Source organism: Lathamus discolor, chromosome 2 (genome assembly GCF_037157495.1).
Source record: "Lathamus discolor isolate bLatDis1 chromosome 2, bLatDis1.hap1, whole genome shotgun sequence".
Taxonomy (NCBI): Eukaryota; Metazoa; Chordata; class Aves; order Psittaciformes; family Psittacidae; genus Lathamus; species Lathamus discolor.
The window spans coordinates 37432387-37456306 of NC_088885.1; the positions used below are offsets into that span (position 1 = coordinate 37432387).

At 39.1% G+C, this 23920-nt stretch overlaps 2 protein-coding genes across 10 annotated transcripts in view; one reads left to right on the forward strand and one right to left on the reverse strand.

Moving 5' to 3' along the window:
* The window catches only part of RUNDC3B (RUN domain containing 3B), a 53920-nt gene extending 49152 nt beyond the window's left edge, over positions 1 to 4768 (reverse strand). Inside the window, exon 1 of one of the 2 annotated variants that reach the window (XM_065666452.1) lies at positions 4367 to 4768. In XM_065666452.1, coding sequence (XP_065522524.1) covers positions 4367 to 4470 — 104 coding nt within the window. In that variant the 5' untranslated portion in view covers positions 4471 to 4768. The remainder of the gene's footprint in view (positions 1 to 4366) is intronic. The other variant, XM_065666453.1, reaches the window with a different exon arrangement.
* A 181-nt stretch (positions 4769 to 4949) lies between these two features.
* The window catches only part of ABCB1 (ATP binding cassette subfamily B member 1), a 64723-nt gene continuing 45752 nt past the window's right edge, over positions 4950 to 23920 (forward strand). For 3 of the 8 annotated variants that reach the window (XM_065666454.1, XM_065666459.1, XM_065666455.1), the window contains exons 1-3: positions 4962 to 5035; positions 6061 to 6117; positions 21589 to 21696. The gene's annotated coding sequence lies outside the window, so the exon portion shown is untranslated. Of the gene's footprint in view, positions 5036 to 6060; positions 6118 to 13177; positions 13199 to 17361; positions 17450 to 19429; positions 19446 to 21588; positions 21697 to 23920 lie in introns of those variants that run through there. The other 5 variants (XM_065666461.1, XM_065666460.1, XM_065666457.1 and 2 more) reach the window with 5 other exon arrangements.

Genomic DNA, 23920 nt, shown 5'->3' on the forward strand with positions numbered 1-23920 from the left:
TGGCTGAAATTGGCTTTTAGAACTTCTAGACAGAGAGGGCAAGTATGTACACCTTATTTCCATAGACCAGGAAAATAACAGTGCTACTAGGCAAAATATGATTGGCCAGAAATATTTTGGGAAGGTACAAAAAATATCTTGTGCAAATACTTCTGTGGATTTATTGTTGCCCCCTTTTTTTTTTTAGTTCCTTCTTCCTATCTTAAGTTTATATTTAAAGTCAGAAGCACATTTTGCATGTTAGATATTCACACTTCACCATGCTAACCACACTGACTGGAAAAAGGATTTAAGGTACATAGAAGTGATTGATGCCTTCAAAAAAGTTACCCTGTAAGCATCAAGTGAGCAATTTCACTAAGTCATGGCAGATGCCTCATATTGTTTCCAGTGTATGGCCTCCTAGAAAAGAAAGCCTATGCTCCTGGTTCCTATGTGGAACCACTTGGGGACTGAAAGTCAACAAAAGGTCAGGTTTAAAGCACACAAGAGATACAAAGAAAATATGTCCATGCAGGTAGAGTTAGAGGAGCTTTCTTCTTTCCCTTTGTTGCTCCCAACTTCACTTTCTCTCTACTGGGCTGCTGCCACAGCATCACTGCACTCTAGAGGTTAACTGCACTTCAGAGGTTAACACAAATTGTAAAAAAAGGGCACAAGAAATTAAAATGGCTTGAAAAAGTTTCTAAGATGAACTTTTTGGTAGACTGTGGGACCAGAGGAGTGATGTAGCTCCAATACCAGTTATTATAAGACTCCTTTAAAAAAATGTCTTTTATCCAATCCCATTGTGTCACTGTAACAATAGAGTTGGTTTGGGTTGGGGTTTTTTTTTTTCATATGGTAACTGTCATTCGACAAATTCCAATAGCAATGTTTCTAAATTATCTTTGTGAACTCCGATGTTTTCAGATACTTACATAATGGATTAGATTCTACATTCTCTGTCACTAATTTAGTCTTGCTTGAGCCAAAAAAAGATGTAGAAACAGTAGCATCCTCCAACCTTAAAGAGACCTTCCGAGTTACGTAAGAGGGACACGTTCTCAAATAAGAAAGATTTATAGGAATATTTGTGGGATGGGTTCTTCACTGTTTTGCAAGACGCACAAGATGATCTCCCAGATTTCTACAGTAACTCCAGACAAAAACCAAACCTTTTGTGGATACATCCCAGGTCTACAGGCTTATTTCCAAAACAGCAATAAGCCTCTAATCAGACAGCAAATGGGCAGAAAAATTGACTGGTACATGAATTTGTTATTTTTCATTGTCAGAGTCTGCTCCTCTGAAGTTTTCAAATGAAGGGAAGGATTCTGACACATGTACTTAGCTTTCAATTAAGAAATGTCATTAAAATGCCATCTTAAAGACTGTGAGCTATTAATATAAAATAAACCCCAAGGTTATAAACTAATATCCCTTATGCTAGAGAACATGGCTTGGACATGAAACCAGACAGTTCAGCTAAGGGTCAATATCAGTGTTCCTCTTCCACATATTAGCAAAAAATCACTGTTTTAAAAATACATTTCCTGACAATCGTTTAATTCTGTGTTAACAATCTGTGTTTAAGCTACAACCCTCACTTCCAAGGCCTGTCTCTACTTTTTTTGGTGGTTCTGTCTCTACATGGATGTACGAATCTTAGAAAAGACTAGATTAGACCAAGGTGAACCTAGAACAACCTCAACATCCAAGAGCACTTACTAAAACTGGAAGGCAAACTTCAGGGAAAAGGGTATGCAGAGACAGAGCTTAGATCATGTAGTACTTATTCAAATCCTAAAAATTGTTGCAATTTAAATCATGGCTGTACAGTTACACAAACACAACCATGTATTTTCATATACACTTGGTTTATGAAACTTAATTAACTACATTACTTTCCATTACTACAGTGCCACTCAACACTTTGGAAGGAAAAGGTTTTTTCATTAAAGCTGTAAATGTAACAAACTACCCATTACACACAAGGAGTTAGATGTCATCAGTATAAGAAAAGACTAAAAACCCAAATTCCATTATGACTAATAAGTAAAAATCTGCTAAATCGAAGCTTTAACTTCATTAAATTATCACAGACTGTTAACAGATGGTAATTCAGAGGAGTATCTTTCTTGTGATCTCTCACCTTCACTGCATAGCAAGTCATATAATCCAAATATAATTGAATCAATTAATTGAAGCTATTTTTACCAGAAATATTTCACATTCTCATAGGATTTTGACTGGAAAGGACTGCTATCTTACCAGCTTTGACACTGATTTGGCTATTCCTAACAAATGACACTTTTAAATAATAGAGACTATATAATAACTATGGTAAAGCACAGAAATATTTAAAACATTTACTCTTACACTGGCCGAAGAATACAAAAGTATATAAATGTACGCGTATCATAACAACACAAATCTTTTTTTCCTCATCATCCTTTCCAAATTTTAAGGTGTATTTACAAACTAGAAACTTCATGTTTTGTAAAGATACAGCAAAATTACATTGTCTTACTGAAAATAATTAAAATACACAAATTTCAAGTAATTTCTGCAATAGGTCTTTGATTCATATGTGTTTGACTAAATGTCCTTAGATTTCTAAGCCTCTTTAAACATGTTACAACAACATTTCAAGTGCAGGACAAGGACGTGAAATAAACTGAAAAATAAAATGTAAAAGCACGGAGTACAGAAGAGTTTCTCTCAAAGGGGAAGGCAGAGAAAAACAGCAAGCTCCATAGAATACAATATACTCCTTTAAAAAGAACTGTTTATATCTTTATACTCATGTCATTACTTGATAAAACCACTGTTTTCCTGAGCCTGCAGACTGGCTACATCTATATCTCTGTAGCAATAATGAAACTGAAAACTTCTATTTGATCTGCTTTGGCAAAAACCTTCTTTTTCTATGTTTTTGTTGTACATCTTTTTCACAAGCAAGAGTAGAGGTCAGCATAAACAGCCTGGGAAAAAAGGCAGTACAGTATTTAAGCTACTCTGAAACCCAGATGCTAGGACTTGCAGGAATATCGAAGCAAATTCCTTTCAGTAGCCAGATGATACAGTTACCCTTTGGAAAACCCATTAATAACATACAATAAAAGAGGAAAAAAAATAAAAAAGGGAAGATTTTGAAGTCCTAAACTGTTTTTAAATACTATTGCAGCATTAAGTGGTACATAATTAAAATTTCTGAGAATTAAAATATTATAGCTCATATGAGTCTGTTGAAGACCCTCCCCAGATAATATTCCAATCAGTCTGATAACTTAAAAATTTAGGAATTGAAACAAGTGCACTGACAGGGTCCCTGCTCCCAGCATATCCACGTATTTAAAAGTTTGCCATGATGTAATGGCTCAGTACTGCACACTTTGAAACGCTGCATGAATTCAACAATGACAGCAGTGGAAATGCACAGGAAGCGTTACCAAGCTTGTGTAAGCGCAACACTAAGATGCTACAAAAAATATTTGCATACACTAGATCTAGCCCGTACTGCAGATTTCCTGATCTAGATTTTGGAGATAAAAATATCCCCTGAAGGCAGCAGCCGCCTCAGGACTGCTCCTGAGACACCAGCGTGTTAACAAGAACATACCGTTAGCCACTCGACAGCAGCTTGGAAAAGCTGCTTTAGGTTTCACTTCACGTCCAATACCTATAAAGTCTGTATTTGAAAAGCGACCATAGCGCGTCAGCTTAAGACATCGACGCTACACCAATTTATTTGCGCGAAGATGAAAACCTCAGTTCACAGAATCACAGAATGGTTTGGGCTGCAAAGGACCTTAAAAATAATCTAATTCCAACCCCCTGACATGGGCAGGGACACCTTCCACTAGACCAGGTTGCTCAAAGCCCCATCCACCCTGACACTGAACACTGCCCCTGGCATTGATAACTTCCTCGGGAAGCTCGTTCCAGTGCCTCAGCCGCCCTCACAGTAAAAAACTTCTTCCAGTTCAACACTGCTCCAGCACCCACCTTTGGCCCAGGTACGCAATCAAGGTGCCGAAAACAAACCTCCCCCCCCCAGAAAAAATGACCATTTAACAGGCCGGTGTGCCCGACGGCGCTGCCAGGTGTGCCCCGGCCCCTCGGCCACCCGACACGCCAAGGCTCCCGAGGGAGCTGAGTCAGGATGGAGGCGGCAAGATGAGAAGGCAGGATGGATATGAATGCACTCTCCCGCCGCTGCGTACCCCTCAGGCCGGCATCCCAGGAGGGCGTGCTGCAGCGGAGCTGCGCCCGAGCTCCCGCCGCTAGCAGGAGCGGAACAGCCCCCCACAAGCGCCCAGGGCGGTGGGAGGGCGAAGGACGGTCCCCTCGGGTGCGGCAGGGGAGGGCCAGGCCGGCTCACCTGCAGACTGTGATCAAGTTCCGCCTTTCCACCGCGGCGTTGCGAGCCGGGACGCTCTTCCTACGAGCGGAGACATTAAGCCCCCCTAAACCGAGGGACGCCATCTCCGCTGGGGGCAGGTGGAGCTGCCGGGGCTGGCGCCGAGCCTTTGTTCCCGGCCTCTCAGTCTCGAAGATGCTGAACCCGCCGCCACACGCGGAGGAGGAGGAGAAGGCCCCCGTGTTTTCCCCGCCGCTCCTCCTCCTCCCGCCGCCCGGCCCGCGCGGGAGGAGCGCCCCGAGGCAGGCGGCAGGTCGGGCGAGGAGGCGCCGGGGCCCCCCCCGCCCCGCTCCCGGCAGCCGGGCAGCCACGGCGCCTCAGGAATAACAGCACCGCAGAGCGCCGGCGCCACCAGCCAATCGGCGCGCTGGAAGGGCACGGCGCCGCGCACCAGCGGCCCGGGTTTCTACGGGGCACACGCCCCTTCACGGAAGCGGGTGGGCGGTGAGAGAGGCACCGGCAGATAAGGGGTCTGGTTTGCGTCTGTGGGAGGCTTCCTGAGGCCCTCCTTTCCCTTCTGCATAAGGCCCCTTTCCCCTCATTCACGTTAGTGCAGGTCCGCTCGTTCGGTACGTGCCTGAGGAGTTGAGGACCCCGTAGTCATGTAGCCCTCTAAGCGTCTGAGAAATGGTAGGCTCCTTTTAATTGTTAGTAATTCCCTCTCAGCGACTTGCCATCTAAGATGAGGGAACTCCTCTGGTTGTAGGCTGCGGTGGCCTCGAGTTAACACTGCTGTGAGCCATAAGACGCTGCAGCTTTATGGCACGTTTTACCATCCTTTAGAGGCCATACTTGTGGGAATATGTGAATTAAATGGTAATGTACTCTGCAGCTGAGGTACAGGTGTTTGTCCCTGCTCTAAACAAAGGTATTATATCTGAGCATGCTTAGAAGAGCTCTGTGTGTAGAGCTCTACGTTGGTGTCAAGTTGTACAAGAGACACACGGAATGAAATCATAGCATCATAGAAAAGTTAGGGTTGGAAAGGACCTTAAGATCTTCTAATTGAAGTTAGGTCACTGTAAGATGGGATGATAACAGCACTTACGAAGGAAAACTAGTAGTAAATTAATTGTGTTTTGTTGGGTGTGAAAGAGTGGATTTGGCTGGAAAGTCAGAGAGATGTAAAGCTGTATGGACTAATTTGTTTTCCTTTATGTGAGGAAGTTCCCTTTCTGCTTAAGACAGCAATTTATGTGCAACAAGGATGAATAGTGACATAAATTGTAGTGCAAATCTTTATTCTACTGAGTTACACATGGTGTTCTTAAATGTGTCTGTTAAAGTCTAAACTATCTGTTCATATTAATGAAATAAAAAATTCTACTTACAGACATGCAAATCCCCATGGGACTGTGGTTTCCTTGGAAAATGTCACTTGTAGATATGATGTTTTTTCATAGAGATCCTGTCACAGAACTGTGTCCAGTTATTGACTGTCATTGTTATCTGAAGAGGAATTGTCTTCATGGAAGAATGTTAAAAATTAAATTTCCATATAATTGACAATGTTTTCATATGTAGTAGCTTAAAATGTCTTTTTTTTTTTCCTTTTACTTAGAAGATATTTGGTAAATTGTTTCAAGTGTTGTTACCACTTTCCAAACCTTCCAAGATACTCATATATTCCTTGATATGCTGCATTTTCCCCCCAGCATATAGCTGAAAAAGTTTGAACTAGTCTTGGTCTTCATTGAAATTTATATCAAATGGTAAGTAAACTTTTCTGACTTCACTGAGTTAAAGTTTTATCTTTGGTTGGGTGGATTTTTTTTTTTTTCCCAAATGTGTTATAATTCAAATTCACTATGAGGTAGTTCGTCATTCTGTTTCCTGCCTTTCTTCCTCCCCTCGCCAGAAACAGCATAAAAGAAGTAGAGGAACAGGTAAGTCTGAAGGAGAATATGCTTTCTCTTCCCACTCTGAAAGCAAGACTAATAATTTATTTTGGGGTGAAATGGCTCTACTAGAACAAGATTGGAACAAGCTGTTGTTCTTTTTTCTTTCAGTCAAAGGAAAATATTCGATGTGTTGCTTGTTGACTCTCAGAAATGAAGCCTGCTTTCAGGTTGTTTTCTGCTTCTCAGAATCTTTGTCTCTGTAGCTCCTTTTAAGAGATTTGTGCAGCTTGAGTCATTTTTCAATTAAGTTCAAGATGAGGCTGAAGTAGACTTAATCTCTACTGCAGATGAGAGATGTCAGCTGCAAGGTCTGTTGTTGAACTTGTGATAAATGTACTGGATAATTACCAATACCTTACAAAAAACCAAACAAACAAAAGCAAACAACAGGAGAACTCTTTTACATGTATCAAAAGCAAAAATATCTTCTCTGTTCTTCTCTTCTGACTTATTCCCAGGAACTTCAGTTTTTTTTCTTTTTATACTTGAAAGTGATTTAAGGTGAAATAACGCTTATGCATTGGACCACACTTTTGGTTTCAATATTGTTAGGTTTTAGTCCTCAAGTAGAGGAATCTTCTCGAAGATCATTGCTTTTTTTCAAACATAATTTATCCCCTACTACTGTCTTATCAAAGCAGGAACTGTAAAAATATTCAGAAGACTTAAAAAAAATAATTGAATTATCATCAGCTGCCTTAGACTTAAGAAAGCTCAATAAGTTTATCAGGAAATTTACGGTAGTAACTCTTGCATTTTTAATGTCTCTGTAAGGAAATAGGCTAAGGGAAAAGTTTTGCTGTCTTCAGCTACATGATAGGAGGATACAGGGATCAGTCAGGCTCTTCTGAGGAGGGCATAGGAATTAGTTAAGGGGCAGCTGTCATCAGCTGCAGCAAGGGATAGATATTAAGAAAATACTTGATAACAAAGATGTTCAGACACTGAAATGTGTTGCTCAGAGCAGCTGTACAATATTTGTCCTGGAGATACTCGGAAGTTAACTGGATGAAGACTCAAAATGCCCTTTTTCTAACTTCAAAGTTGACCCTGCTTTGAGCAGGTAGAAAATCATCATAGAATCATCGAATGGTTTGGGTTGGAAGGGACCTTAAAGATCACCTAGTTCCAGCTCTCCTAGTTTCCATCTGTTCCCAGTGGGAATGGCTTTAACCTGAAAGAGAGTAGATTTAGATTTGATATTATGAAAAAATTCTTTACTGTGAGGGTGCTGAGGCACTGGCACAGGTTGCCTAGAGAAGTTGTGGATGCTGCATCCCTGGGAGTGTTCAAGGCCAGGTTGGATAGGGCTTTGAGCAACCTGGTCTAGTGGAAGGTATCCCTGCCAATGGCAGGGGTTGGAACTGTATGATTTTTAAGGTCCCTTCTAACCCAAACCATTCTATGATATAATTCCATATGGCTTCACTTAGAAGTCAGTCTTTGTAAAGGAAGGGCTTGTATAAGGAGTGATTCTAAAAAACTATTAAAAAAAAACCCCAAAACCAAACAACCAAACCCAAACTTACTGGGAACTTACTCCTGTTTGATTTTGAACATGTCAAGCTGGAATATATTACTTGCTTCAAATATTCAGTATTCAAAACAGTATTGTTGAAGTAGGGATTTTAATTGTGACTATATGAATAAATACAGCAGCTATGGCTGATAGGAAGCAATGAGGAGTATTAATTGGTTAAATGCCTGTATGAAATTCACTACGTCTCAAAGAACAAAAGACTCAGAAATGTTTCTCCAGATTTACTGGCTTTCAGTCAATAAGAAGATGACTTTTAAAGATTGTTTGCATAGCTGAAGCAGCAAAATCCATTAAAGATATTTTTAATTTAAAAAGCTGTGACGTGCTCTTCTTTCAAATTTGACAGAATTTATTAGCTTGACTTATTTTCTGAAGGCATAAGCAGGCTGGAAAATAAAATCCAAAAGTCAGAAGTTTTATTTCATTTGTAGTGAGTGTCTCAAAGTTTAAAACTTTGAAACTTCTGAACTATTTAAATATTTACAAGCTTTCACTTGAACAGACTTACTATACAACTTCTGTACTGAGTCTGGCAGGGATGGAGTTTATTTTCTTCATAGCAGCCAATACGGTGCTGTGTTCAGGGTTTTGTACCAAAACAGTGCTGGTAACACACCAATATTTCAGTTGTTGCTGAACATTGTTTATACAGTATCAAGGCTTTCCCTGTTTCTCATGCTGCCCAGCCAGCTGGTGGGAGTGCACAACAAGCTGGGAGGGGACACAGCCAGGACAGCTGACCCAAACTGACCAAAGGGATATTCCACACTGTATGACGTGCTTAGTGGTAAAAGCTCAGGGAGAGAAGGAGGAAGCGTGGACATTTGAGGCTATGGCATTTGTCTTCCCAAGTAACTGCTATCAGTGATGAAGCTGTGCTTTCCTGGAAGCAGCTAAATATCTGCTTGTCAATGTGAAGTAATGAATATATTCATTATTCTGCTTTGCTTGCATGCACTGCTTTGCTTCACTTATGAAACTGTCACTAACTCTACCACAATTTTCCTCACTTTTGTCCTTTCAGTTCACTCTCCCATCGTACTGGGCAGAAGTGAGTGAGTGGTTGTGTGGGGCTTAGCTGCTGGCCAGGGTTAACCCACAACAAGTTGACACTGTGCTGTGATTTGCAGTAGGAGGAAATGAACTTGATATCAAGATATCATGTAAGACTTCCTCACTTAGGAGCAAAACACAAACTGGTTATGACACATTTAGTGTGAGATGTGATATATTTTACTGTTGCATTTTAGAATAGTTTTGAATATATAAATAGTTTGGAGCAAAGCTCATGGATTTCAGTCAGTTGCTTAGCTATGTGTATATGCAGGAGGCATATGTGCTTGCTGTTTTGAACAGGTTTTGGCTTTTTTTGCTTGTTGTGCCTTTTTTTTTTTTTCTTTATTTTTGCAGCAACCTCTACTATCTGTATTTGACTAACCAATATGTCAGCACTGAAGCCTGGTAGGTACCATTTGGATCTCTAGTTGCACTTCTGCAAATCACCCTTTTCTGTGTGAATTCTCAGAAATGGTAGATTTATCAGATTATTTGTAAATCTTGCACTTTGGCATTATTGCTTATCTGTATGTCTTAAAAAAATCTGTACAGGATGATTTAAAATACAGGTTTGGTGGGGAGGGGGGCTTTGAAGATGGAATTTTACCCACCTTCTTTTTTGGCATCCTGCTGACACTTAATTCTGCTTAAGGAGTGAAAGGAATCGAGGAAGGCAGAGCATACTTGTGTGACAGTCACAAACAGAAGGAGCATAAGAGCAAGACCTGAATTCTCCAAAGTCATATAATTGTAGTAGAATTGGTCAAGAAAAAACAGACACTGAAATATGAAGTGTGTTTGTGATTTAGGACAAGAAGGTTGTGAATTTAAATCTAGGAGTTTTAAAAATTGTTGCAAGTCAATTTGTTTACCTCAAATGAGTAAGAAAGCAATATTTGAAGGCATTGTGCCTTCAACACTGGAAGACAGTTTTTGCAGGTTATGCTTCTGAACCATAAATGAGATCACTGCTTTATGCCAGGGCACAGAAAATATAATCTGTGTTCATTTCTCTTGATTATTCTCTTTATATAGTCTAAAGTTGTTATGTTATTAACATGTAGATGAGGCCCTCAGTGACATGGCTTAATGGTGGACTTGGCAGTCCTGGGTAACAGTTGGACTTGATGATCTTAAAGGCCTTTTCCAACCTCAGTGGTTCTATATTTCTATTAAAAGGTATTACACTTTTCCTTTGTGACTTTAAATATTTACATTGCCACTTGGTGGCCTCATTTGATCAGGTAATCATAGAATCATAGAATTGTTTGGGTTGGAAAGGATGTTAAGGTCATCTAGCTCCAAATCCCTGCCATGGGCAGGGACGCCTCACCCTAGCCCATGTCACCCAAACCTCTCTCCAACCTGCCCTTGAACACTGCCAAGGATGGAGCATTTACCACTTCTTTGGGCAACCTGTTCCAGTGCCTCAGCACCCTCACAGGAAAGAACTTCTTTCTTATATCTGACCTGAACTTCCTCTGTTGAAGTTTAAACCCATTACCTCTTGTCTCCTGTCCAGGGAGTCCCACCCTGGCATCCTTGTAGGCCCCCTTCAGATACTGGAAGGCTGCTATGAGGTCTCCACTCTGCCTTCTCCAGGCTGAACAGTCCCAACTTTCTTTGCCTATAATTGATGATAAAAGAGTAAGTTAAGATCCTTTTTCTTCACAGGTATGCAATTAAAATCTTTTTGTACATCCAGGAACAGTATATCCCTTTTTACAACTGAATATGCATATGCATATGCATATCAATGATGGGATGGAAACTCAGTTCTCTGTGCCTTGATTTTGAACCTTGAGCTCTGCTGGCTCAAGGCTACGTACTGCCTCTGAGCAAGAAGGTAGAATTTCACTCTGTTCCAGTCTTATCTCCTGGTTTTCTTGGAAAATCCATGTAGATCTTTTGCAGTTATATAGCTCCAGATAGACCCAGGATCTTGTGGCACACACTATCAGACATACTGCAAGCTGTAACAAAAAGACAACTAATTAATACACAGGTAAGGATTTATGGTTAAAATAACACATGATTCTTCACTTCTGGTTTTCACACTTGGTTTAACCATTCCTGGTGTTTTCCATATGTATTTCAGTTGGTGTGATTGTTCAGGTTCCATCACAAATTTTGTAGTTTATTTTGATTTTTAGCCAAGTAAGTAGCAATAAAGTATCCAGGTTAAATTACTGCTTTAAGACCCCATAAATCATTCCCTTACAATCAGAGATGAATTAAAATTGTAAGATTATTTCTGGCGTCATGGAACATAGATGCTGTGGTTTAGCTTTCACAATTGTCTCCCGTAATTAAAGTAGTGGAGACATGTATCCAATGTTTTCATGATCTTTGGTACAAAAGAGTGTTCCATAGACACTAGAGGTAGGGTCTATTATCAACAAAAAGCAGAATGCTTGCTATTCCCTTGTAACCCAAACAAAGGTTCATGATTTTGAATCTAATGTAATTATTAATATACGGTTATTAGCAAAAATAAAAACATTCAAACTGCAATCTGACAAAGCCTAACAATTAATATATGCTGCTTCTTTTAATAGCCTTTCTGCTGGTGAGATTTCCCATGCACCTTACTCACTGTTAATTTTTAATAGCATAACATTCTTGCTTTTTGTTAACTTATTTGCCTTCCCATAATCAAAATTGAAACTGGAACTACATAGGCATTTTTCTGTTCTGGAGTTTTACTTGATATTCATAAGGTCCTGCTTTATTTATAATTGGAGTTAGTCCATCCCATTTACAGTTTACACTGTAAACTGTGTGGAAAATGTGGAACATTACTTTCCATCCTCCTTGCCATTCTGCAGAGTAGGGGTTTGTTCTTGTTTGTTTATACATGCATTGAGCATTCCTTCCCATCTGACTTGCTATAACGACATTAATCTCTTTCCAGTGTTTAGATAGGGTCTGTATCCTTCAGTTAAAAGATTAGGCAGTCTTTTCTTTTTCTCCCAGGCATAGCTCTAAATTGCATGAACTTGTGGGAAGCTGTTGTGGCTCTCAGGTCATTAAAATGACAAGATGATGTGATATACCAACCTCTGAGTAGTTTCTCACCATTTTGCCTGGTACTATTTTTGTAGTCTCATTGGTTCATTCAATTTACCTTGAACATTGCTTCCCCGGCCTTCAGATAATCCCTTGATGATTTGCCCTGGAAAATACATTCCTTGTTCCAAGTCAATTTATCGGTTTAATTCTCATCTGGAAAATACAATATTCAGTGTCTACACTCTGGGAGACTTGGCTGTAGCTTTCTTTACTGGAACTACCTCAACACATTTTGTCAATGGATCTAGTATTAGCAAATACTTAATCCCACTTTGCATGGTAAATGGGACTACACATGGTCTAGTGTAGTCCGTTTCTATCCTAGCCTGTGGTTTATGAATTCTCTAATGTTTTAGCGTTATTTTTCTCTTAGTGGGGGTATTTGCCACAGCACAAGTTAAGCAATTATCTACCCATCTGTTTTCACATTTGGCCAACAAGCTATATTCTAACACTACCTTTTGTATTCAAGCAACCTGTACATGATCTTGTTCATGCACCTGTGGAAACAAATATACTTGAAGATTATATGGTGCTCTCTATCTAGAAGTGCTTTTTATCTGGCCGCACTATGCTTTTTATGCTTCACCTGTCTACTAGCATCTATAGTAATCACCCCTCAATTTCCTCATCTACATGTTGTAAAGTGACTAGGTCTTTGATACCTTGCTTTGTTCAATTTTCTTTGTTTTGTTTTCAAAATGGGTGTTTCTTTCAAATGTTAATTCTCCTGGGATCACCACAATCTCCTTGCCAAGGGCATCTGTTTGACTATTCCAATGCTGCTCCTTCTGTATTTTTCCTCTTGGTATGCTTTTACATGACCTGCATATTTTTTTCCTTTCTGCTTTTTTTAAACTGTGTTCAGGATTTCCTTTCCATTATTGAAAGGCTACCAAATTTCCATTCTGTATTAGTAGATTGTCTTTATTCCATGGTGGTAACCAATTAGTTAAAGCTTGATATATCCGGTCTGAAACTATGTACAAAGCCAGATCATTTCCTTCAGGTTCCTCTTTTAACATTGTTGGAAGAGCATGTAGCTCTGCTGTTTGTGCAGAGTGAAGACAAGCAGTTCTTTTTGTTTTTCATGGGGGTTGCAGCATATCTAATTGAGGATTTTCCATCCTTTTGATCAAAACTTAAGTCATCTGAACCACGCTGAATAACCTGTGGCACGAAGTCAGCAACGGAGCTTTTATCTGGCGAGAGACAGATAAACAGGTAAAGGGCACTTATGTTACATTCCTGTGGTTAAAAGCCATATAGAGCTGGTGATAACAAGGACACTTATGTCATATTCCTGTGGTTAAAAGCCATATAGAGCTGGTGATAAAATCTTGTCATCTTCTACAGAAACCTTTTAGTTTATAAAATGCCAATATGCCTCCAGCTAACCTAGGATTTGATACGTATCCAGTTTGTACTTTTCCACTGATTATGTACTTTAGTGGAGTACGTATAATATGTACTACTGCAAAACAACTTCTAGGGATGTATTCCCAAAGCGCATTGACTATGCCAATGACAAACCAGGCTTTTAATATGGAATAGAGTTCTTTCCCACTGGTCTTAAGACTCTCAGTGCAAAGGCTGTAACTTGCATCTTATTTCTGGGTTCTTGAAATAGCACAGGCCCAAAGTCTAGGTTCATAGTGGCCAGATGAACATGAAACAGCTTACAAGAATCTGGACCTCTGATGGCCAGGGTTTGAACTAGTGCATTTGTGCTTCTTTCTGTTCTTTCCTTTCTTGTTTGTGAGATTTCTTCACTAATTTGATTAGTGGTTTACCGATTTCTGTAAAAGTAAGGATATTCTTACAGCAATGTAAGCAATTGCAAAAGTGAATCTAATACAATTATTATTGTATATTGTGGGAGCAAGGACCTCATAGTCAGTTCTACCATTTGGTGATCTCAGCGTCGCCCTCCCTTCCTGACTTTAAACTATTCCTGCCCTTCCTGGCCTATGACTACTTCTGAATATTCACTTCAGGTTGTACCGACTTTTGTCATGATTAGCTTTAAAACCTGTGTTTTAAGTAATGCTGGTTACTTCTGAGGTATATTCCTGGTCTTTCAGTTCATTTTCCTGCTGTACCAACACATCATCCTTGTATGATGTGACATAATATGTTTTGATGGTAATTTCATCCACATTCGATACATTTGATCTAAAAGTCTTGAGGTACATGGATGAAACAATATTACTTTCCCTCATAGGTAAAAGCTTGGTTTTACCAGCTTTGCTCTGCTAGTGCCCAGCAAGTGTTGGCTAAGTCAATAACAAAAAGTCACTGAGATATTCTGCTTAGTGCTACAAGAATTTCAGGCATGTTTCTACCACAAACAACGTGGGAGGTAGCTACCTTATTTATGTGTTAAAAATACACTCTAAGGCTTTTTTCTTTGCTTTTAACCTTTGACAAAATGGGAAGTTAAAATTATAGGTCTCTGTACTAGAGCCTTGCTTTCCAACAAGCTTGTTGATGGTGAGTTGGAATCCTTCTGCTTCTTGCATGCATTGAATACTGCGTTTTGGGAAGGAGGATCCAGACCTTCAATTAATACACAACTTCTATTTTTCCACATTTTAACTTACAGACACACAAAACTTGAGGAAATTCTGTTACCCAAATATCCACTGTTTTTATTTCCTCCGGATTCTTAATAACAAAACATCAGTGACTTGCAGGAATCACTCCACCCTAACCTCCCACTGGTCAGCACCAATTCCTCAAACATCCGTAGCAAAATCTGCAGCTAATACATTTTGTTTCAGTAAAGCTGTGCCAATAATTCCCTGCTGTTTATAGGAGGGATCCTCCCATTCCTATACTCAGAAGGAACTCTGGAACTTGGCAGCTATTTAAATGCAGGCGGAGATCTTAATATAGGTGCATGAACATCCTTTCATGCATATAATACAAGTTTTACCATTTTTCTACTTTCTTGAGTTCCAGCTGGAACAAATTTGTTGAAGAGTGTGTATTGACACTACAGTATCAATTAACAGTTAATGGCCATTTGCACTGTTTATGTTGTAATTTTACCACTAGGCCAGGGACAGGTAGACAGCAGAGTATCCCTAGTCTTATTAGTGGGTAGTTATTTAGAGAAAGAGATAGTACTTGAGGGCTTCACTGAGAGGGAACTGTTATGTTCAGTGGTTTTCGTTCCTCCTCCTTATCTCTTTCCGTTATCTTGAGAAAACAAGCCAATAAGGATTTTATAGATTCTATTGCATTTTCTCATATCTCTGCCTCTTTTTCTCAAATTTTAACATGTTAAAAAAAAAAAAGCTTTCCTGTAGTCCCACTGGTATTCGCTAAAGGAAGTTTTTATAATGTTCTCCAAGGGTCCTTTGCAGTTATTGTTATCTTTTGTTATACAGAGCTAAACTCACACCAAGGACTGTTTTCCCTTTTCTGTTCCTTTTGATCTGTATTTTTAAATGGAGACTGTGGGTCATTTATGACCATATTTCTGAAAATTATAGTATGTGCAGACCTTTTATCAGATCCATCAGACTGAGATTTCTGTGCTTTCCTTCTTACCTTCATTACATTGCCTATTTGTTGATGCTGAATTGGCAGCTTCTCCCATTGTATTTCTGCTTGATTCACAGGTCCTAGAATTATTCTTGCTCACTTAAGCCTTGTATCACTGCTACTTGAAAGGCACTGTGGTTCTGTGAACTCAGATACTTCCTCAGATGCCAATCCCAACAATTTTTCCAGGATTCGTATGATTTTTGCATTATCACAGTGTTCTAGATCAATAACCTTGCTAGCCAAATCTCCTTTCAGCCCTGGGATAACTGTTCTGAGACATCTACCTGCTGAATTTCTTCCAGGAGATTCTTCCTGTAGATGACCTCATAGCAGCCTTCCAGTACCTGAAGGGGGCCTGTAGGGATGCTGGGGAGGGACTCTTTGTCAGGGACTGTAGTGACAGGACAAGGGGTAATGGGTTAAAACTTAAACAGGGGAAGTTTAGATTGGATATAAGGAGGAAATTCTTTCCTGTTAGGGTGGTGAGGCACTGGAATGGGTTGCCCAGGGAGGTTGTGAGTGCTCCATCCCTAGTGGTGTTCAAGGCCAGGTTAGATGAAGCCTTGGGTGGGATGGTTTAGTGTGAGGTGTCCCTGCCCATGGCAGGGGGGTTGGAACTAGATGATCTTGAGGTCCTTTCCAACCCTAACTATTCTATGATTCTATGATAATCATACTCCACTCTGAGGTAATGTTTTTAGAGGCTGTGCATTCTTCACTAGTTCAAGAAAGTAGATCTTTAAGTCCTGGAAGCCCCATTTTACAAGTTTATGAATTCAGTGGCCTCAGTTTAAGCAATTACTCTTGCTTCCTATGCAGTCAGGTCAGTTAACAGTGTTGTAATATCCCAAGTTTTAGGAGCAGCACAAGCAAGCAGGAGTACCCAGTGCTGTGAGTTCTAGGTTTACCATGATTTTGGTTGTAACTGTATAACTGGGTCAGTAAAAGCTTAGTTTTTTCTCACATTAACATGAATTTTCAGTATAGTTGTGGAGTGAGTTTCCCATATATCCCTATTTTATTCTGGATAGAGAAATGTTGCCATATTCATTGTACATATTTGCCGAGTGACTGCTACTGAAGTAAAAGGGCTCTCTGAGTGTGCAGAAACAGCATTAAACTAGTATGTAGAAGAGGTCATCAGGAGTAGTCAGAACGGATTCACCAAGGGTAGATCTTGCTTAACTAATCTGATAGCCTTCTATGATGACATGGCAGGATGGGTTGACGAGGGGAGGGTAGTGGATGTTATCTACTGTCGTGGTTTAAGCCCAGCCGGCAACCCAGAATCATGCAGCTGCTCGCTCATTCCCCCCCCACCAGCTTCCTCCCCCCACCCCCTGGAGGGATGGGAAGGAAAATCAAAAGAATGTAACTCCCACGGGTTGAGGTAAGAACAGCCCAGTAACTAAGGTATGACACAAATCACTGCTGCTACCACCAATGATAATAATGATAAGGGACATAACAAGGGAAGAGAATACAACCGCTCACCACCTGCCAACCGATACCCAGCCCGACCTGAGCAGCGATCTGGCTCTTCTGGGTATCTGCCTCCAGTTTGTATACTGGGCATGACATAGAATCATAGAATAGTTAGGGTTGGAAAGGACCTTAAGATCATCTGACATGCTGTAGTATGGAATACCTCTTTGGCTAGTCTGGGTCACGTGTCCTGTCTCTGCTTCCTCCCAGCTGCCCCTCCTCCCTTTCAGAGCATGAGACTCAGAAAGTTCTTGGTCAGAGTTAACATTACTTAGCAACAACTAAAAACATCAGTGTTATCAGCACTGTTCCCAGGCTGAAAGTCAAAACCACAGCACTGCACCAGCTACTAAGACTGAGAAAAATGACTGCTACTGCTGAACCCAGGACATCTACCTTGGCCTCTGCAAGGCTGTCTCCATAACATCCTCATAGGTAAGCTTGCGGAGGTTGTGGAGTCTTCCCTTCTGGAGACTTTCAAAACCCACCTGGGTGTGTTCCTACGTAACTTAATCTTGGTAACCCTGCCTTGCAGGGAGGTTGTACTAGGTGATCCCTGGAGGTCGCTTCCAACCCTAACGATTCTGTGAGTATACACCCAGATCAAAAGGGAGACAAAAGTCTGAATCTGGTATGATTTCTACTCATAATTTGCTGGTATAGAAGTATATAGATAGATAGATATACACACATATTTCTTTTTTCTGTTGTTCAGTACTCTATTTTTCCATATATTTACATAAATATATGTGAAGAAGAAAGGGAACTTTCATAGATGAGCAATGTCATTATTGCTTTTCTACAGTTCCTGTCATGGTTTAACACTAATGTATGAGTCACCCGATACGGCATGACAATCAAGTCCCTATTTGCACTCATGCAGTCCTGAATGAGAGATCAGTTTACTCAGTTCATCATTATCAGAATAGTCATCACTGTTAATACTGTGCTAGCACAAAGGATTTTTTTTGATCACTACCATAGTGGTGGCACATAAAATTACTTTTACCCATACTTGGGGTTAAAATGTTTATGGGGAACATCTTACTATGAAATCTTAGTGTAAGCCTTTTATTGCCTGCCTGTCTTTTCCCCCTTGTGAACCGAGGAAAAATTGTCAGTGCAGGTGCCAGATTTAACTGTGACAAGGTGACCTCTGTAACAAATCAAATGTGATGACCCAATCTAACTCCAGTATATGAAAAGACCATCCATGCACTCATGATGCTATAGACTTATCTTTGTTTTTAGGCCTTATAGAAGCATATACATATACTTTTCCTGAGAGACCTATCACTCTTAAATAGTTCAGTCTACTTGAAATATGAATACGGGTGGAGATAAATCGGGAAAGTAGGTAGTAATTCTATCCTGTGATGTGACCCACTGCACCAGTATTCCAAAAGAATATTTGTCACAGATATATTTGTGACAAGATAAAGTACCACATTTCAAATAATTTTTGTTCTTGTAAACATGATTTTACATACACATTAGATTTGGACTATTCTGTTGGTGTGTGGGAAATTCTTCCTGTTCCTGTCATATACAGTAATAGGCCTCTTTCTTTGATAATGTGTTGCCAAAGTGTTCCATCAATAACAAAGATATGTTCTCCTCCTTCATGTGCACTATACCATGGAATCAGTTTTGGTTATATGACTTGGCCTTGTTTTGGTCACACTTGCTTTTAACTGCCAACTCAGTGTACCTCTTCCTGAACTGGTTGACAACCATGCACGATCACTGAATAAATCATCTATTTTCTTTAGGACATGGGATATCCTAGAAATACATCTGTCCCCAGACACTATGGAAAATGATACAATGCCTTCTGCAAATTCTAATGGCCAATGACATGGAATCACTATCAGATCATTTCCTCTAGTGGTTAGATAAAAGGCTTTGTTTGCATGCCCCCAAGTCCCATACTTCATCCCATGCTTCACCAGAAGCAGTTTAAAACAGATCCATTCTCTAAATTCAGTTCTGCTCCATAGTATTAACTGCTATCTTAGTGAATGGTGACGTGGAAAACAGGGGTGATTCAAACCCTTTATTCAGTCAGTGTGAGCTGTTAATCATTTATTATTTGCTGCTGACTATAAAAATAAATAAAGGAATTACATTTAGTCTTGTGACCCTCACACTGGGTTGTGTGTGATTGTGTGCAAGCAGAATGTAAACCTGGAGGCGGTAGTGACTCAAGATTGCATCAGAAAGGAGGTAGTCTAGTGTGCAAAAGGTGAGGAAATTGGAATATGAACAGAGATCACTTCATTCCTTCAGTTATCTCTGATGGTGCTGGAACCCTGACCTACAGCCTTCATCTCCCGTTCTGTCTAGCAAGTAGACAAGACATCATGTTATGATTTCACGTTCCATGCAGGGAAGGGGAGAAAGCATTGGGGAAGACCCCTGAGGCTTGCTGGTTAGTTAAATACTTTGTATTGGTTCTTTCTGCTGTTCATTGGGAAGGAAGGTCTCTGTCAATACTACTGTGTGAGTTTGGCCACGCTTAGCACTTCTTAAATTTCATTGGTCATGTTGCTGTTTAATATGGTATGTCACTTTTATACAAAGTTTATGTGTAAAAATGAATAAGAAATAAATGAATATAAAGGTGAAATTTGGATTTGCAAGACAGAAGTCTAATACATTCAATTTTCAGTGGGAAATGTATGGGAACATGTTATTTTGCCCTTGATATGGATGATATTTGGGAGTAGAGCAATAATGCTTGTTAGAATCAGAAAACATTTTAATGATTTTATGATGTGTCAGCTTGTCAGAACTGGAGTGAGTTTTGACTGAAAATAAAGAACAGGGGAAAATGGTATTTTGAATGGGTGAGAAATTTTAATTTAGAATACTGATAGAGGTTTAAGTAAAATTATAATGTTATTGTAGTATAGATATTACTTAAATTGTATCAAGCACTATAATACTGTACCCTGTGGTAACTGCATATATGAAGTAGTTGCTGTGAAAAAGATGTTAAGATACGTTTTTTGGGAGTTTTTCTAGGTAGGCACTCAGGTAGATTCTTGCATAGCAGGGTTGTCAATAGAATGTTTTACTGACTTGGGAAGACAACTGTTCTCTCATTTAAAAAGTATGAAATGTATAAAATAAAACATCAGCAGTGAAAAGCTGACAACTAAATGCTGTGCAACTGTTTAGCCAATGATGAGGCAACTTGAATTGCTCACTAATGACTTGAGAGCCTGTGGTTTGAAAGGGAGTTGATCTGCTTGGTAATGTGAGAACAGATTTATCATTGTTGTGGACTGGAGACCAGGCCAAGTTATAAGTCTTGGGCATTTCTGAGTCTCTACGAAGAAAACTTTTTCTGTATGTAAAGTATAAGCCACATTCTATGGCTGTTTTTTTTTTTTTCCTGAAAGAAATCAAATTATTCTAACAGAGGGAAAATTCCTTTATTCTTAAAAAGCATTAGATATTGTATATAATCAGTAGCTGATTAACACTTTTTTAAAACTTATCTTGTACCCAGGAACTGGAAGGAGAAAATGGAAATGAGGCTTGGTATCATTTCCAATGACAACCAGTTCACAGGGAGACTAGCAGTTCTAATGAGTGAGCTAAATATAGATAAATATATATTGCTTGGGATCAGCATAAATATACTTACTTATACCTGATCTCTATTCCCATCTCTTTTGCCACCAGCTTCAGCTGTTGACAGCACCTTTGCAAGCAAAGCAGGAGCTTGTACCTGGAAATGTTAGGAAATATAAGGAGCTATGATTAGCCATTGGATAGGACTTCAGGAAATGAATTTGTGGAATTAAGATTAATGATCCCTTATGGAAGGGGGGAAATTGGGAGTTAAGAAAAGATACAGATAAATTAACAAGACAGTAGAGCATCTAATCTGGGTCAATAGGATGACTACAAATAATTGCCTCTTCAGTAACCGTAGCTGGCCACAACATACAGAAATCTAATGTTCTAGTCGCTGAAGTCCTGCATGGTGAGAGAGTTAATTTGTTCTGTCTCTTTAGAGCTATTTCTTGTAAAATGATCACATATGGGCACATCTTGATATCATCACCTGGATTTTTGTCAGGGATGCGTTAGTGTTGTGGCATGTAAAACAAACAGAGCTGTGGCATACAGCAGTGTTTCTGGAAGAAGAAGTGGTTGGTAAGAGGAAGCATTACCCCTAGTGTCTATGGGTATGGCCATTTAAAAGGTTTGGAGTTTGTGAACAAGTATGTATCTGCACTGAGTACAGTTGCCTGTAGAATCACTTTGCCTTACAAACATCTGTTTTAACAGCAAACATCAAAAAGGAACAAAACAACTTGACTCTGCTCAAAGACTAACATGCAGAACATGGTCATAGTGCCGTAATCAATCTCTTATGAAATGAACTGAATGAATAATTATTTTTAGTTGTTTCACTATAGTAACACAAATTTCAAAAGTACTGCAATGGAAGTTCTTTCTATTTGCTGTGCTGTTTTTGTATAGGATATAATATTAATACTGTTACATATTTTATATATAATGACTTGAGGTTGTAAACCTCTTCCTTTCTTCCTCAGGAGTTCAGCTGCCTGTGATCTAAGATACAGCTGCATAACCCTCTTTCACACTTGTGATTCTGAGAACTGTGAAAAATTGATAGAGTGGACTTTTGCAAGTTAAAAGAGGTAAAACTGCAGACAGTGGTAAGACTCTTGATATGCAGCTAGGTAGCAGTTCAAGGATTCAAGAGGAAAGGAGGAATAAAATACCAAGGGAAAAGCAGGAATTTGCAAGGTGTCATTTGAGTCACACTGAGGACCCATTCTGGGGCAGTAAAAAACAGCCCTACCCCACCTCCCTGAGAAGGTCCTAGCCAGCAAAGCCTTTTTCTTATTCAGGGCACTGAGCATACTAACAGTCTGTGTAGTATTTCATTAATTCAAGTTATCTCTTTTGTGTAGTGACTAATCAGTAACTGCTGAATACTGCTAAGTTGTGTATGTTCAGCTTACAAAGGCTCTTTGTGCATGAGAAAAAGGTGTCCAACCCAAGTGATTTAGTGAGGGAAAGATAAAAAGTTAAGTAATTGTATGAGTTCCATGGTTACTCATACTGTTAACAATGTTACCAGACAGATTGTTGGCTAGAAAAAACATCAGGAAAAAGAACTGGCTGTGTCTCTAACAATATATGCTGTATTTAACTTCAATAGAGAAAAATGTTTCCCACCTGCACAAAAAGTCAATTTTATTGTTGGTTTTCCATAATTTTTTGTATAGCAAATTAAATACAGTAAACAGAAGTAATGAACACTTTTAAATCTCTAATGTTCTATACTATATTCCTTTAAATTAGTGTATCTTGTTTTTCCAGATCCAAAAGGCATGTGTTTTTCTGGATATTCTGAGGGCTAAAACGTCTGCTCATACTCTAAAAAGATAGACTTTTTTAGTCCTGCTTTAAATAGTTTAAGAAATCTTAGTAGATCTAAGACAGATGTAAATACCACTTCGGTTAAATTAATTTATAACAGTGTAAATGTAATTTAGTGTAAGTTATAACTGTAGTTAAGAATCCAGTTTTAAATGCAACTATTCTGCAAGCAGTGATTATGAAAAATAGTATTTTCTCACATATGAATGCATCATTGAATCATATTTAATAACTTCAGTGCTAAATAAACACCAAGAAAAGTGTTTTCCGTATAGGAAACATCTCTCAAACTGAGCTGTAGATTTGTCTGGATTTTCTGTTGTTACATATAAGCCAAAAAATTTTCAAGCTTTCAGAAGCAAGACTGAGTTTGTAAATTCCTAATTGGAAGCTAGTGACATTAGTTTAGTTTGCCGTATTCCCTCTTACTACAATAAACTATTAATATAAAACAGTTAATAGCTAATAAACAATTAACTACAAATGAAATTACCAGGTAATAAAAGTGGAGCTTTGTAAAATCATTAAAACATTGTTTTCAGAGTACACTTTCTTTTTAAACACAAATAGGAGCTAGATGTTTACAATGACTTAATTTGGCCTCATGCTTGGTCCAGGACAAATAAGATGTAGCAATTCCTCTACATGGTGTCTTGTGGCTGAGCTATACAGCATAGTTCAAGAACAGAAAATCGTCAGTTTCTGACTATGTGATAATTCTCTTCACACAGGGCAATACTCATGGATAGAAGGGCGGCCAAGTTGGCGAAGTTGTACGAAATAGTACAAAGTAATATTCTAGTAGTATTATACAAAGCAGTATTCTTTTCGAGCGCTGAAAGAGGCACCTGGTCTAGTGGAAGTTGTCCCTGCCCATGCCAGGGGGCGGTTGGAACTAGATAATGTTTAAGGTCCTTTCCAACCCAGACCACTCAATCATTGAGTGAAAATGGAACAGGAGTTCCCCATTTTTTTGGTAAATCAGAGCTTGTTTACAGTTTTTCTAGCCTATGCTAGGGCTAAATGTTGTTGAGGTATCACTACAGGATTGCTGGGACCCTCCACCATTTTGCCTACCACAAGCTTATTGGAAAATCCAACTCTCCATCTTTAAAGGAAATAAAACATATCTAGTTCACTATATACATTGGAATAACAGTTAAGAAGTTCAAGTAATTTCTTTTAAATGTTTTAAATAGTTGTTATTTTCATTAAAAATAAGGTACTGCCTACAGATACAGATGAAAACAATACATTCCACAATAAAATAAATGGTCCACTTGAAACTGTTTATAATCTGAACATACATTAAAAAAACAGAAGGATACTGACTGAGCAGATTTCTGCTAACGATAGCTATTTCCAAACAATTTCTAAACTGAGTCTGAAACTCATCTTGCTGTTCTGCAGGTACTCAAATGAGAAACAATATTCATTATAGTAAAATTATGTTTTCTTTCAGGCTAGGTGGCTCAT